At 50.0% G+C, this 16,148-nt stretch overlaps 2 protein-coding genes and 1 long non-coding RNA gene across 5 annotated transcripts in view; 1 reads left to right on the top strand and 2 right to left on the bottom strand.

The window, feature by feature from the left end:
- The window catches only part of GPR4 (G protein-coupled receptor 4), a 37,145-nt gene extending 24,193 nt beyond the window's left edge, over window positions 1-12,952 (top strand). For 2 of the 3 annotated variants that reach the window (XM_083516307.1, XM_083516309.1), the window contains exon 2: window positions 11,483-12,952. In XM_083516307.1, the coding sequence (XP_083372433.1) occupies window positions 11,731-12,828 (1,098 nt within the window). In that variant the 5' untranslated portion in view covers window positions 11,483-11,730 and the 3' untranslated portion in view covers window positions 12,829-12,952. Of the gene's footprint in view, window positions 1-2,856; window positions 2,875-11,482 lie in introns of those variants that run through there. The other variant, XM_083516308.1, reaches the window with a different exon arrangement.
- LOC310712949 overlaps window positions 1-16,148 on the bottom strand; it is a 2,318,697-nt gene that overhangs the window by 2,154,808 nt on the left and 147,741 nt on the right. The gene's annotated exons all lie outside the window — the stretch shown is intronic.
- The window catches only part of LOC310712937 (amino acid transporter heavy chain SLC3A2-like), a 128,534-nt gene that overhangs the window by 7,463 nt on the left and 104,923 nt on the right, over window positions 1-16,148 (bottom strand). The window lies entirely within an intron of this gene.

Here is a 16,148-nt window from a genome sequence, read left to right as displayed (position 1 = left end):
ATTTAGTTTCCTCAGAAGGAAATAGAAAAATCATAAACTTTAAATGACCAAAATTCAAACAAGGGTAGAACCCCAAAAATTCTGATGTATTATAATCCTAGCTCAACCTAGGTAAAGCAAAGCGCAGTAATAAAGGATTGAAGACTCAAACGTACAGTTTCTAATACTGAATTTACAAAAAAGGTTTGAAAACCTAAATATAGCAAGTTTTAAAGAAAGCCAGACTTGAAGAAGGGAAAGCACAATAATAGGGGGTTGAAGACTCAACTGTGAAAATTCTAGTGCTGCTTTTACAAAAAGGTTTAAAAAACCCAAATGGCACAAATTCAAAGAAAGGAATACAAGATAAAGCTGTTTTAGGTTTTTGAACAAACTCAAGAAGAACAGGGCGGAAACTCTCCCGTGGTCTAGATGTTACTGCTGATGTTAAAGACTGATCGGGGCCTGATCCAGCTTGGCTCTTATAGGATGTTCTGAAACTCACTGACCTTGATCCTACGCTGCCTGCCCCAAGTCTGGCGAACCGCTTCACCCTGTGTGTTTTACTCCTACATTTATTCTTGCAATCACGTCTCATTATTCGGAGTTGTGATGCGTGCTTCCCATCTCACACCTCCGCATGTTTCAGAAAAACGAGGGCAACCGGTGCTCTGAACAGCCGCCACCAACCTGAGCCCTCCCTCCAGCTGTTTTGGACTACAATTCCCAGCAGCCCGACAGCACGGCTGGCCTTAAATAACGGCAGAGCCAAAAAAACGGTGTTCTGTCCTCCTGAACTCCTGCCACAGGGCCTGCCAGACTTTAATTTCTGCAAATCTCTTTGCAGGGTCTCAAAGATAGGCTTTGGGGTGCGAGGAAACCAAATCTGCTCTTATTTCTGTGACTGGACAACATTTAGCTTGGCAAGTCTGCGTCTGATGAAGAAGCATATGGACTGCATTCGGGAAACCAAAGGATTTTAATTTTAGCTTCTGAAAAATGCCAGTTATGCTAAATAATGATGATGATGATATAACTGCAGCTGTTTGGCAATCACGACTTATATGCAATTCTACACACATTTTACCTACCAAGCAAAACTAAATTATATCAGTTTAGCCAAAATATATTTTGAATTCCCAAACCACGTTACAACTTTTTACCACCCTTCGTTTTGGGAATGTGAAAATTGAACAATTCAACACACCCCATAGGTTCCACTCTTAGGGTGAACTTAGGATGCAGACGTCCGCGTGACCGCCTGCTTTTGTGTTTTTCCAAAGAGGGACGCGGTTGCTGCTTCAATAGCCTTTTGTTGCAACCTGAGATCTATGTTACGCCCAGCACTGTGTGGCCTCATTAAATCTCCGTTCCATCATAAAAAGTGCAGGCAAAAGAGATTTTTTTGCAATGCACATGAGCTACACCTCCTCTCTCCTCTCTCCGTGTTTATTTTTCCTTAACACCCAGCCTGAAGAAGAGTTCTGGTGGGCTGAAGAAAGTTCTCCACCGTGGCCGTTTCAGCCGCTCCTGATACTGCCCTACTGCCGTAATTCTAGGAATCAAATGTTCACGATCAGTCGCCTACTTTTCCAATAGTTGCCGGTGTGGCCGCGATGCAGCCATAATCTTCTCTTCATCACGTCAACAGGTGGCAGAGAACCGGAGAGAGCCAGCTTGCTGCATCACCGCTTGCCAACCTGATGGGAGTTGTAGTCCGAAACAGCCAGAGGGCGCCCGGTTGGCCTTTGTTGTTGTTTAGTCATTTCATCGTGTCCGACTCTTTGTGACCCCCTGGACCAGAGCATGCCAGGCACTCCTGTCTTCCACTGCCTCCCTCATGTTCGTAGCTTCGAGAACACTGTCCCACCATCTCGTCCTCTGTCGTCCCCTTCTCTTTGTGCCCTCCATCTTTCCCAACATCAGGGTCTTTTCCAGGGAGTCTTCTCTTCTCATGAGGTGGCCAGAGTCTTGGAGCCTCAGCTTCAGGATCTGTCCTTCCAGTGAGCACTCAGGGCTGATTTCCTTCAGAATGGAGAGGTTGGATCTTCTTGCAGTCCATGGGACTCTCAAGAGTCTCCTCCAGCACCAGAATTCAAAGGCATCAATTCTTTGGCGATCAGCCTTCTTTGTGGTCCAGCTCTCACTTCCATACATCACGACTGGGAAAACCATAGCTTTTACTATACATACCTTTGTCGGCAAGGTGATGTCTCTGCTTTTTAAGATGCTGTCTAGGTTTGTCATTGCTTTCCTCCCAAGAAGCAGGCGTCTTTTAATTTCGTGACTGCTGTCACCATCTGCAGTGATCATGGAGCCCAAGAAAGTAAAATCTCTCACTGCCTCCATTTCTTCCCCTTCTATTTGCCAGGAGGTGATGGGCCAAGTGGCCATGATCTTGTTTTTTTTTATGTTGAGCTTCAGACCATATTTTGCACTCTCCTCTTTCACCCTCATTAAAAGGTTCTTTAATTCCTCCTCACTTTCTGCCATCAAGGTTGTGTCATCTGCATATCTGAGGTTGTTGATATTTCTTCTGGCAATCTTAATTCCGGTTGGTCTAGGCTGGCTAAGAACTTCTCTTCCTTTCTCTCCCCAAGCCAAGAACTTATTTCTCCCATGAATTAATTCTCTCCCGGCAGCCTGTCTTGCAAGGTGCCAAGGGGAAGACCAAGACGAATGAATGAGTTTCAGAACTGTTTATGCTTTCCGTTTAGACACAGCCCATGAATGGTGCTAAAACTCTGGTAAACCGCAGCAAGGAAAGGCACAGCCTCCTCTATCGAGAGCGCCCGAGATTTGCACATTAGCTTCAGTTGTGTTTTTTTTTATACCTTTCCACGTTCCGCATTTCTTTTCCGGATTTTCCAGGCCCAGACGGTGTCCTCGAAGCAGGTTAGTTAATTGGACCGCGCTGAAGTGAACTGGCAGATCTGAGACAGCTGCGGGGTTCTTGCAAGTAGGCTTGGCTGAGAGGGAGGCGGTCTGGAAGGCTAAAGGGTTCCCCCCCACCCTCCTCATATATTCTGCACTGAACTTGGGTTTTTAATTTGAGGAAGGTGGCATGTGGCCGTATCCTGTTTGGGACTGGAGGGAGCCCTGCCGTTCCAGCAGCAGCCTGTGTCTCCTTTGTTCCCTGCCCTTTAGAGCTTGGCAGGAGAGTGCCAGGGAATTGTGTTAGGGAGGAAGGGGGTCTCCATGACCTTCAGCTGCAGGGAGAGGGATTAAGACCTCAGAAAGGTCAGAATTAATTTTTCAGGAGCCCTTCTTATTAATTAATTGGAGAACTAACACTTCTGCGGAGCTAAGCTGGGGATAAATGCCTTGGGGCGGGGGCCACGTCCCAGTCTGTTCCCCCACCCCAGTTTCCCGGAAACCAGCATCCAGCCCTGCAAACACAGCATCTCGGGTCTTTTGCACTCTGCACGCGTCCCAAGCACTTGCAGGGAAAACGCAGGGCAAGCCCTTGAAAACAGCCCAGAATTTTACTGACTACATTAAAGAAGTACAGTGGTACCTCAGGATACATACGCTTCAGGTTACATACGCTTCAGGTTACAGGCTCCGCTAACCCAGAAATAGTGCTTCAGGTTAAGAACTTTGCTTCAGGATGAGAACAGAAATTGGGCTCCGGCAGCAGTAGGAGGCCCCATTAGCTAAAGTGGTGCTTCAGGTTAAGAACAGTTTCAGGTTAAGAACGAACCTCCAGAACAAATTAAGTACTGAACCCAAGGTACCACTGTACATTTGTCTCTTCCACAAGTTTGGCATTAGTGACATCTAATTGGCTGAATTTTTTTTCTTGCCGTAATATAGAGGCTTTTATTATGGGTACTCTTTGGGGTCAGGTGCTGTGCCAAACCTCCTGCTCTCTCGCTTTTTACGACGGCTCTCTCTCCTTTTACCTGCCTGTTATCTCATCGCAAATATCCGGATAACCTGCTTTATCATTCCTTCCGGCGAATGTAACATCGCATGCCAGCCTTTGGCTTGGATCGGTCTAGTTGTTTTATACGTTTGTGTATTTTGTTGCTTAGGTCATAGGGATAAAATTCAACAGAAATACAGTGGTACCTGGGGTTAAGTACTTAATTCGTTCCAGAGGTCCGTACTTAACCTGAAACTGTTCTAAACTGAAGCACCACTTTAGCTAATGGGGCCTCCCGCTGCTGCACGATTTCTGTTCTCATCCTAAAGCAAAGTTCTTAACATGAAGCACTATTTCTGGGTTAGCGGAGTCTGTAACCTGAAGCGTATGTAACCTGAAGCGCATGTAACCCGAGGTACCACTGTACTTTCAGAAAAGGGAAAAGGAAACAGCCCAGAAGTTTCCACTGGTTCAGAATATATCTGTGGGGCTTCAGATGACGCAAACAAAAATGGTTGCCGTTTCACCAGTTGAGAACCTGGCTGCCCGACCCAATTCCAAACAGCGTTGCTCTTTGAAGACCTAAAGCACCTTGCAAGCAGTTCCTTGAGAACTGCCTCTCATGAACCTGCCCAGTTCTGTTTTTGAGGGCCTCCTTGAGGGGGACATTTTCCTTTTTTTAAAAAAGATTTTTATTGAAGTTTCACAGATTATATAATAACAAACAAGACAATAATACAAACTAACAAAGAAACAAAAACAAGTATAATTTCAATCCCTTATTTTCTTGTAACTTACTTCCCCGACTTCCTCATACCTCCCCTTTCTGTATTCCAATTTCCAATTATTAATTCAGCAAATCCTCTCCCTTGTTATCCATTTAAATTTTTAGACTTTCTTTTCTTTTTACTTAATCATTACAGCTAGAAACCACATAATTTCTAAACCCACGTCATTCTAACATTCAATAATTTTACAATGTTTCCTAAGATAGTCCTTAAATTTCTTCCAGTCTTCGAGGGGGACGTTTTCCAGGTGTGGTGCTTGATGTCGAAAACAGCAGCCCCAAAGCGCAGCATGCCTGGCCTCATGTTTAGACATAAAAAACCGAAAGTAAACAAAGAAGAAGAAAAATGACTTCCATTTCTCCATCTCTCCACTTCAAAAACTTGTGCCAAATTCCTACTTCGTAGTAACAGCCAGCTCTTCTGCTTTGCAAACTCCCCCCCCCCCCCCAGTCTTCAGACCCAGATATCACAAGTTGATTTTCCTTTTTGCGCAGAAAGCCCATAAGGGGTTTCCAATCGTTGATAAACGTCAACAGTGATTCTTCTCTAGTTTAGCACATCAGTTGTGCGGTCCTAGCCAAATCCATTCATTTCAATAGCCGTTCTTCCATAATAGGTAATAAGTCCTTCCATCTTTGTGCATATAACAGTCTCGCTGTTGTGATCGTATATTGCAATAATCTTCCATAATCTTTCCCCCCGGACGTCTGGTTGGCAACTGTGAGAACAGAATGCTGGACTAGACTGGAAATATCAGTTTGATCCAGCGGCTTGTCTTATCTTAATAAGGATTTGATTACCCCTACTTAAGCCTTTAAGGGACACGGGTGGCGCTGTGGATTAAACCACAGAGCCTAGGACTTTCCGATCAGAAGGTCGGCGGTTCAAATCCCCGCGACGGGGTGAGCTCCCGTTGCTCGGTCTCTGCTCCTGCCAACCTAGCAGTTCGAAAGCATGTCAAAGTGCAAGTAGATAAATAGGTACCACTCCGGTGGGAAAGTAAACAGTGTTTCCGTGTGCTGCTCTGGTTCGCCAGAAGCGGCTTAGTCATGGTGGCCACATGACCCGGAAGCTGTACGCCGGCTCCCTCAGCCAGTAAAGCGAGATGAGCGCCACAACCCCATAGTAGGCCACGACTGGACCTGATGGTCAGGGGTCACATTTTAGATGTCTGTGCATTTTTTTGCAGGAGGCAAAAGATGCGCCCCAGATGGGTAGCTTCCGACACCCTCACAAACACACCCTAAATGGTGCCTGTGGGCCATCTACAGTGGTGCCTCGCAAGATGAAATTAATCCGTTCCGCGAGTCTCTTCGTCTTGCGGTTTTTTCGTCTTGCGAAGCACGGCTATTAGCGGCTTAGCGGCTATTAGCGGCTTAGCGGCTTTAAGAAAAAGGAAACAAACTCGCAAGAAAAGAACTCGCAAGACGTTTCGTCTTGCAAAGCAAGCCCATAGGGAAATTTGTCTTGTGAAGCGACTCAAAAAACGGAAAACCCTTTCGTCTAGCGAGTTTTTCGTCTTGCGAGGCATTCGTCTTGCGGGGCACCACTGTACCTTTGTGAAATTGCTGTGACATACTTGGGTTTTAGGAGACGCGGGTGGCGCTGTGGGTAAAACCTCAGTGCCTAGGACTTGCTGATCACACGGTCGGCGGTTCGAATCCCCGCGGCGGGGTGCGCTCCCGTCGTTCGGTCCCAGCGCCTGCCAACCTAGCAGTTTGAAAGCACCCCCGGGTGCAAGTAGATAAATAGGGACCGCTTACCAGCGGGAAGGTAATCGGCGTTTCTGTGTGCTGCGCTGGCTCGCCAGATGCGGCTTGTCACGCTGGCCACGTGACCCGGAAGTGTCTGCGGACAGCGCTGGCTCCCGGCCTATAGAGTGAGATGAGCGCACAACCCTAGAGTCTGGCAAGACTGGCATGTATGGGCAGGGGTACCTTTACCTTTACCTTGGGTTTTGGACACCCCCCTCTGTTTAGAGTCCGAAGTTTTAGGCTGCATCTTTAGGATGCGTTTCCTGCTCTCATCTCTCTGAGTCAGACAGCATGTCTCCCCATCCACTTTCGAGATTTCTATTGACGAGACAGAGGTGTGCTGCTGCAGGCAAAGCCTCTCTCTGCAGATGGTCTCTCCTTCCCAGAACCGCTGAGCCGAGGGGTGAGGTTTGGGGAGGGTTTGGCTGCTTGCCTGGGCGAAACAGTCGAGCGCTGCTTTGATTCCTGGCAGCGGATGAAGCTTTTGGCCACCGTTCTGGGTGGGGAAGGCAGATGCGCCCTCAGAAGAGAAGAGAATCGCAGACCTGTCGAGTTGGAAGGGAACCCCAAGGGTCATCTAGTCCAACCCCCTGGAACGATGCCGGAATCGCAGCTAAAGAGGTGGCCAGCCCAGTTCTGTTGAAGAATCTCAAATAATCATAATCATCACCATAATAAATTTTATTTATACCCCGCCCTCCCCAGCCAGAGCCAAGCTCAGGGTGGATAACACCAATAAAATCACAGTAAAAACATAACAGGGGGAAAAGAAGAAGAAGGAAAAAAACCAATTTAAAATGCAGCCTCATTTTAAAAGTAGCCGATAAATCAAAACCATAAGGGGAGGGAAGCATAAGGGTCAGACTGAGTCCAAACCAAAGGCCTGGCAGAACAGCTCCGTCTTGCAGGCCCTGGGAAAGATGTCAAGTCCCGCAGGGCCCAAGTCTCTTGTGACAGAGCGTTCCACCAAGTCGGGGCCAGTGCTGAAAAGGCCCTGGCCCTAGTTGAGGCCAATCTAACCACCCTGCAACCTGGGACCTCCAAAATGTTGTCATTTGTGGACCTTAAGGTCCTCCCTGGGACATACCAGGAGAGGTGGTCCCGTAGGTACGAGGGTCCTAGGCCACATAGGGCCTTAAAGGTCAAAACCAGCACCTTAAACCTGACCCTGGACTCCACCGGAAGCCAGTGCAGCTGGTATAGCACCGGGTGAATGTGATCCCGCGGCAAGGACCCCGTAAGGAGCCTCGCTGCGGCATTCTGCACCCACTGGAGTTTCTAGGTTGGCTTCAAGGGCAGCCCCGCGTAGAGCGAGTTACAATAATCAAGCCTGGAGGTGACCGTCGCGTGGATCACTGTGGCCAGATCAGGGCGAGAGATGGAGGAGAGCCCACTGTCTTCCAAGGCAGCCTGTTCCACAGTTGAGCAGCTCTTAATGTCGGAAAGTACTGTCTGTGAGTTAGCAGTTTCCAGCAAAAACAAGGAAAAGAGACTTGGGATTCCTTAAAAGAATCACAGAATTGCAGAGTTGGGAAGGCTCCCAAGGGTCATCTAGTCCAACCCCCTTCGATGCAGGAATATGCAGCTGTCCCATACGGGGATCGAACCTGCAACCTCGGCGTCATCAGCGCCAGGCTCTAGCCAACCATCCTGGGAGGAGCCTTCTGTGGCTTAGGGAAATTTATGCCCTAGCAAACGTGTTACAGCCTCGAAGACGTCACAAAACTCTCGTGTGTTCCTTTATTCTCCTGGTATGGCCCGCAGAGGACCTTAAGGTCCACAAATGACAACATTTTGGAGGTCGCAAGGTGGTTAGGTTGGTCTCAACTCGGGCCAGGGCCTTTCAGTACTGGCCCCGACTTGGTGGAACGCTCTGTCACAAGAGACCAGAGCCCTGCGGGACTTGACATCTTTCCGCAGGGCCTGCAAGACAGAGCTGTTCCGCCTGGCCTTTGGCTTGGACTCAGTCTGACCCTTCTGTTTCCCTCCCCTTATGGTTTTGATCTATTGGCTACTTTTAAAATGAGGCTGCATTTTAAATGGCATTTTAACCTGTATTTTAAATTGGGGTCCCCCCCCATTATGTTTTTACTGTGATTTTATTGGTGTTAACTGCCCTGAGCCCGCCTCCAGCCGGGAAGGACAGGGTATAAATAATTTTTTTATTATTATTATTAATAGCACCCTTTTCTCCAGGAAGCTCACGGTTCCCCTCCCGCCCTGCGCACTCCTTGTTTAATAACACAACAACCCTGTCAGGGTAATAATAATACCGTATTTTTTGCTCTATAAGACTCACTTTCTCCCTCCTAAAAAGTAAGGGGAAATGTGTGTGCGTCTTATGGAGCGAATGCAGGCTGCGCAGCTATCCCAGAAGCCAGAACAGCAAGAGGGATTGCTGCTTTCGCTGTGCAGTGATCCCTCTTGCTGTTCTGGCTTCTGAGATTCAGAATATTTTTTTCTTGTTTTCCTCCTCCGAAAACTAGGCGCGTCTTGTGGTCTGGTGCGTCTTATAGAGCAAAAAATACGGTGATTATTATTATTAAGCCAAGTGGGGATTCGAAGCCTGGTCCCCAAGTCTTGGCCCGACACTCTAACTGCTGCACCACACTGCCTCTATGTTAATACCGCCGGGGGGGGGGGGGGGACGGACACAGCAACAGCCCTGTCAAAACCCACCTGCCGCCAGCCACTAACTAATGGCCTACCTTTTGCCCTCCCGACGACAACTCTGTTCCACTTTTCCTGCCACGTTCCACTCCATGAATTGTCCCGATAAACCAGACCACGTGCTAAAAATACAAAAAAGATGCAAAGTGGTAAACAAAACGCTAGGTCCCCCAAAAACGCTGAGGTCTGCAGCCTGTATAAATCATTCCTGTTTGCATAATCTGTTCTGGTTTTGCCCCCTTGCAGTGGGGGAAGGAAGATCAGAAGTTCCCTTTCAGCAGATGAGGCTACTCTAGCCCAGTCTTGTCTCTGGCAACGCAGGTGTCCGTCTCTGAGCCCTGATCCGTCTCCCTAAGGACCTCCGGAAAGCACAGGAGCCCCGTCCCCTTCCCCTGAGAGACTTCTCAATTTCTGCGTTTCTAGGATTTCACCAGGCAGCACCTCTCTGAACCAAATCTTTACAAGCCTGAGGGCTAGAAACTTGCTGCCTTCGTTTATGCACTGCATATATATCCCAGCTTTTTCCTTCCAAGGAGCTCAGGGTGGGGCCCACAGATCTCCTTGTTTTACCCTCAACAACACCCCTGTGAGGTAGGGTCAAGCTGAGAGCGGCAGTGACGAACCCCCCCCCTCCAAGGCCACCACCTAGTGGAAGTCATGGCCGAGGGGGGATTTAAACCCTGGTCTCTCCCGGGCCCTGGCCCAATACTCTCACCACGCTGGTTCTTTGATAAAAGGATGCAGAGATTATTGGGCGGCTGAATTTCGCACCCAGTACCAAATCCCATGCGTTGGTTTTTTCCCCTGAGAACAGTTGTGTTCCCCCAAGCTGTCATTCATTTTAAATTCACCCTTTAAAAATGGGTTGGGGAGGGAAAGTTATTGGGGTGCTTTTGTTTTTAATTATGTATTTTGTGTTACTATATTGTTATTTTATGTTGTAACCGCCCAGAGATCTGTGGTTATAGGGTGGTAGGGACAGGGGTGGCGCTGTGGTCTAAACCACTGAGCCTCTTGGACTTGCCGATCAGAAGGTCGGCAGTTCGAATCCCCACGGCGGGGTGAGCTCCCATTGCTCGGTCCCTGCTCCTGCCAACCTAGCAGTTCGAAAGCACGTCCAAGTGCGAGGAGATAAATGGGTACCGCTTTGGCGGGAAGGTAAATGGCGTTTCCGTGTGCTCTGGTTGTCGTCACGGTGTCCTGTTGCGCCAGAAGCGGTTTAGTCCTGCTGGCCACATGACCCGGAAAGCTGTCTGTGGACAAATGCCGGCTCCCTCAGCCTGAAAGCAAGATGAGCGCCGCAACCCCATAGTCGCCTTTGACTGGACTTAACCGTCCAGGGGTCCTTTACCTTTTTTACCTATAGGGCGGTGTACAAATTTTAATAATAGTAATAATAATAATAATTTCATTTTGTTATCTCATGGGAGAACTTAACTGTGGAAAGAGTGAGGTCTGGACTTGTCACCCTATGGCAGCAAATGTCCCAGGTATCTCTGCCGCCAAGTGATGCTAAAGGAAATTTAAGAAGATGCCATTCCTATGGTCCCATCCATGGAGCTCACCCACATTTCACACGATCTGCATTTTGACTGTACTTTGCAACGATTAATTCTCCCGGGTCTGGGAGCTTCTCTCCTTGTTCTGCCGCTGTGCCCTGTTAAAAGGCAGTGTCCCATGAACCAGATCTTATCAGGGGCACAGAAAATCCAGAGAGGTTTGCTCCGCTTCCTAAACTGCACTAAATGCGCACCTCAATCCGTATCTTAATATTCATGGACAAACCCAGGTGTGAGAGAGTTGAACAGAGAAGAAAACCACAGCTTCTCCGTCAACCGGGCGTCGTTGTACGACGCCGATCGAATGTGCTCACAGGTCTCTGAGGACACATGGCAGCTTATGGCATGATGCCTTTGCTTGCAAAGCGAAATGACTTAAGCGTCAAATGTAATTAAATAGACATTTGGTGCTTATGGGGAGGGTGGCTGAATATCGATTGCTGCTTCTTGTATAAATTAGTGAAAACAATGAAATGTTTGGATTCCAACCAAACCAACCGCGCCTGGAATTGCTCCTGATCTGCCCAACTCCGGCGACCGAGAGGGAGAGAGAGAATTCCCTACGAGAAGCCAAGTTACAGGGAACTAGGCAGAGGGCCTTCTCGGTAGTGGCACCCGCTCTGTGGAACGCCCTCCCACCAGATGTCAAAGAGAAGAACAACTACCAGACTTTTAGAAGACCTCAGAAGGCAGACCTGTTTAGGGAAGCTTTTAATGTTTGATGTATTATAGTATTTTAATATTCTTTTGGAAGCCGCCCAGAGTGGCTGGGGAAACCCAGCCAGATGGGCGAGGTATAAATAATATATTATTATTATTATTATTATTATTATTATTATTATTATTGCCGTCCTCTTTCCCCAGGTCCACAAAGCCAGGAAGCACCTCTGAGAAGCGTCCCTTGCACCAGCCCAGCTGATTAGGTGCCACCACCACGGCAGAAGGCGGCACCCAGCTCCATCCCATGGGGGCCTCGCCGCGCACCGATTCCAGGAACCTCCTCGCGATGGCCAGCCCGGCCCTGCGGACGCCCTGCTCCTGGCCCCGCAGACCCCTGTCCTGAGCCGGGGACCCAGCGCCGCCCGGGCTCTCTGCAGCCCGCTTTCTTGAGGATGTGCAACGCGACGCTGGTGAGTTGCCACGTGGACTCCAAGATCGACCACCTCTTCCCTCCGGCGCTGTACATCGCCGTCATCACGGTGGGCCTGCCCACCAACTGCCTGGCCCTGTGGGCCGCCTACTTGCAGGTGCGCCAGAAGAATGAGCTGGGAGTCTACCTGATGAACCTGTCCGTGGCCGACCTGCTCTACATCGCCACGCTGCCGCTGTGGATCGACTACTTCCTGCACCACGACAACTGGATCCACGGGCAGCAGTCCTGCAAGGTCTTCGGCTTCATCTTCTACACCAACATCTACATCAGCATCGCCTTCCTGTGCTGCATCTCGGTCGACCGCTACCTGGCCGTGGCGCACCCGCTGCGCTTCGCCCGCTTCCGCCGGGTCAAGACGGCCGTGGCCGTCAGCGCCACGGTGTGGGCCATCGAGATCGGGGCCAACTCGGCACCGCTGTTCCACAACGAGCTCTTCCACGACCGCTACAACCACACCTTCTGCTTCGAGAAGTACCCCATGGAGGAGTGGGTGGCGTGGATGAACCTCTACCGGGTCTTCATCGGGTTCCTCTTCCCGTGGACGCTGATGCTGTTCTCCTACCGGGGGATCCTGCGCGCCGTTCGGGGGAACATCTCCACCGAGAGGCAGGAGAAGGCCAAAATCAAGCGCCTCTCGCTCAGCCTCATCGTCATCCTGCTCTTCTGCTTCGCCCCGTACCACCTGCTCCTCCTCTCGCGCAGCGCCGTGCACCTGAGCAAGCCCTGCGACTGCGGCTTCGAGGAGACGGTCTTCGTGGCCTACCACACGGCGCTGGCTTTCACCAGCCTCAACTGCGTGGCCGACCCCATCCTGTACTGCTTCGCCAACGAAGGGGCCCGGGGCGACGTGGCCAAGGCCCTCTCCACCTTGCTGCGCTTCCTGGCCAGCTCCAAGCCCCGAGAGATGGCCAATGCCTCCCTCACCCTCGACACCCCTCTCTCCTCCAAGAAGAGCAGCTTCTGCCGGCAGCCGCTGGCGCTCCCCATGCCCCCCTCGCAGGGGGGGCCCGCGGGGGACGAGGAGCTCCAGATGAAGATACTGACTTTCGAACGCTGAATGCTCGGAGCTGCGTCCGGACGACGCAGAGGCCCCGCTGGCAACTCGCCGGGGCAGGTGGCCGGCGGATATACTATCGGACCTAACAATAAAATGATAATATTATTATTATTATAACTTAAAACGTGCCAGCACATTTCTGCCCTAAGTTCCACGCTGCAAGATGCATCGCCGGGGGTTGGCCTAGACCAGGCATCCCAACCTGCGGCCCTCCATATGTTTTGGCCTACAACTCCCATGATCCCTAGCTAGCAGGACCAGTAACCATCATCATCATCATCATCATCATCATCATCATCATATATTTATACCCCGCCCATCTGGTTGAGTTTCCCCAGCCACTCTGGGCGGCTTCCAATCGAGTGTTAAAAACAATACAGCATTAAATATTAAAAACTTCCCTAAGCAGGGCTGCCTTAAGATGTCTTTTAAAGATAGGATAGCCGCTTATTTCCTTCACATCTGATAGGAGGGCGTTCCACAGGGCGGGCACCACCACCGAGAAGGCCCTCCGTCTGGTTCCCTGTAACCTCACTTCTCAATGAAGGAACCGCCAGAAGGCCCTCGGAGCTGGATCTCAGTGTCCAGGCTGAACTATGGGGGTGGAGGCGCTCCTTCAGGTATACTGGGCTGAGGCCGTTTAGGGCTTTCAAGGTCAGCACCAACATTTTGAATTGCGCTTGGAAACGTACTGGGAGCCAATGCAGATCTCTCAGGACCCGTGTTATATAGTCCCAGCAGCCACTCCCAGTCCCCAGTCTAGCTGCCACATTCTGGATTAGTTGCAGTTTCTGGGTCACCTTCAAAGGTAGCCCCACCTAGAGTGCATTGCAGCAGTCAGGGATGATGGGAATTGTGGTCAGGAATGATGGGAATTGTAGTCTCAAAACATCTGGAGGGCCAAAGGTTGGGGGTGCCTGGGTTAGACCACTGTTTCCCAAACTCGGGTCTCCGGCTGTTTTCGGACTACAGTTCCCATCATCCCTGGTCCTTCTCGCTAGGGGTGATGGGAGTTGTAGTCGAAAAACAGCGGGAGACCCAGGTTGGAAAACATTGGGCTAGGTGACCCGTGGGGTCCCTTCCAACTCTACGGTCTTATGATTCTATTAACAATTCCTAGCACCTATGTAGTGCTTTGCTGGAGAATTCAGAGCACCCCCCTGTAAGAAAAGTGAGCATTGAAGGCGCAGGTGGGTGACGGCGGGTGTGCTGTGGCTGAGAAGCAGCAGCTTGCCTAAGGTGAAATTTGAAAGGAGGTTTTAGGAGAGCTGCTCCTGTGTTCAAATCATGCTTGAGCGTTTCCCATTGGGGCATCTCGCTGGCCCCTGTGAGAGCGCACTTCAGCACATTCCTTCCCTATCCCTTTTGGCTCAGCGTTCCATATTATAAGACGGCTTAAGGACCGGAAGACACCCCGGCCGTTCTTTAGAGAGCATGCAAGTATATTTGCAGGGCTTCCAAAGAACTCCAAAATGCCCACGGGTATTTTGGGGGCTTGCATAAAACCTCAAGAGTTCTTGGAACGTGCGAGCCGTAACTGGTTGCTGGGCTGCCTCAATGCCCCTGGAATGGCAGGCTGGAAGCCACCATGAAATCCTGTCCCGTTTGTTCTTTGCAAAGGCACTTTAGTCATAGAATCATAGAATCATAGAATCATAGAGTTGGAAGAGACCACAAGGGCCATCGAGTCCAACCCCCTGCCAAGCAGGAAACACCATCAGAGCACTCCTGACATATGGTTGTCAAGCCTCTGCTTAAAGACCTCCAAAGGAGGAGACTCCACCACACTCCTTGGCAGCAAATTCCACTGTCGAACAGCTCTTACTGTCAGGAAGTTCTTCCTCATGTTTAGGTGGAATCTTCTTTCTTGTAGTTTGGATCCATTGCTCCGTGTCCGCTTCTCTGGAGCAGCAGAAAACAACCTTTCTCCCTCCTCTATGTGACATCCTTTTCTATATTTGAACATGGCTATCATATCACCCCTTAACCTCCTCTTCTCCAGGCTAAACATGCCCAGCTCCCTCATAAGGCATCGTTTCCAGTCAGGGGTGGGCAGAGACAAAGATGGAAATGGAGGGGAGTAGTTAAACCAAACAGTAGGAGAAACGCCCCACAGGATCCTTTTGCGGCACCAGAGACCCAAGCAAAACACACATGTCACTTCGTTCTTCCCCCTCCCAGTTTCCCATCTCCAAATTGCTGTACAAGAAGAGGCCAAAGGCCTGGCGTTTACGGAGCTTAATGAGCAGAGGAATCTCCTTGGGGACCATGAGAAATCTGCCATGCAATCAGCCAAAGCCCACCCGCTCTGTGTTTCAGCACAAGGATTCGGAAGTACTCCGGTTAGAACTGGGTGCATCTCAGAGCTAACTGAGCAATGGGTTGATTCTGAAATAAACGAGAGGGGCTGAGAGGGGCTTGGCTCGACTGCTATGCCCCCTCAGGTGCCTGGGAGCTGGCTGTGGCTCCCACATGGGGAGAAGAGACCCCCAACATGTCCTCAGGCGCTCTTGTTATGCCCCAAAGGGAGGCTGATGGCCCAGATCCAAGGTTGCATGAGAAAGCTGATACTCTATCTGGGTTCCTATAGTACTTTGAAATCAGGCCCTTTTAAGGAAGAGTGAGAACGTGGCCTATTCTCACGGGTGAGGTGCGGCTGTCAAACAACGTCGGAGATAATAAATATGGAATAGGGGGAGAGCAACTCCTCTGGGGAGCCACAGTTATGGCATTAAGAAGATTTAATTCTTTTTGTACTGGTAGCTGCAAGTCTGCTGTTGTTTAGTTGTGTCTGACTCTTCGTGACCCCCTGGACCAGAGCACGCCAGGCCCTCCTGTCTTCCACTGCCTCCCGCAGTTTGGTCAAACTCATGCTGGTAGCTTCGAGAACAGTGTCCCACCATCTCGTCCTCTGTCATCCCCTTCTCCTTGTGCCCTCCATCTTTCCCAACATCAGGGTCTTTTCCAGGGAGTCTTCTCTTCTCAGGAGGTGGCCAAAGTCTTGGAGCCTCAGCTTCAGGATCTGTCCTTCCAGTGAGCACTCAGGGCTGATTTCCTTCAGAATGGAGAGGTTTGATCTTCTTGCTGTCCATGGGACTTTCAAGAGTCTCCTCCAGCACCAGAATTCAAAAGCATCCATTCTTCAGCGATCAGCCTTCTTTATGGTCCGGCTCTCACTTCCATACATCACTACTGGGGAAACCATAGCCGTAAATCTAGTTATAGCGTATCACTGGAAATCCCAGGCGGAGATACCTCTTGAGATGTGGTTGAATAATATTTGGGATATAGCTGGTTCAGAATGACAAAACCTGGTCTCC

The sequence above is a fragment of the Podarcis liolepis genome (genome assembly GCF_965112155.1).
Source record: "Podarcis liolepis genome assembly, chromosome: 7".
Lineage (NCBI taxonomy): Eukaryota > Metazoa > Chordata > Lepidosauria > Squamata > Lacertidae > Podarcis > Podarcis liolepis.
The sequence above is the reverse complement of the archived record's forward strand: the minus strand, read 5'-3'. Positions and strand labels throughout refer to the sequence as shown.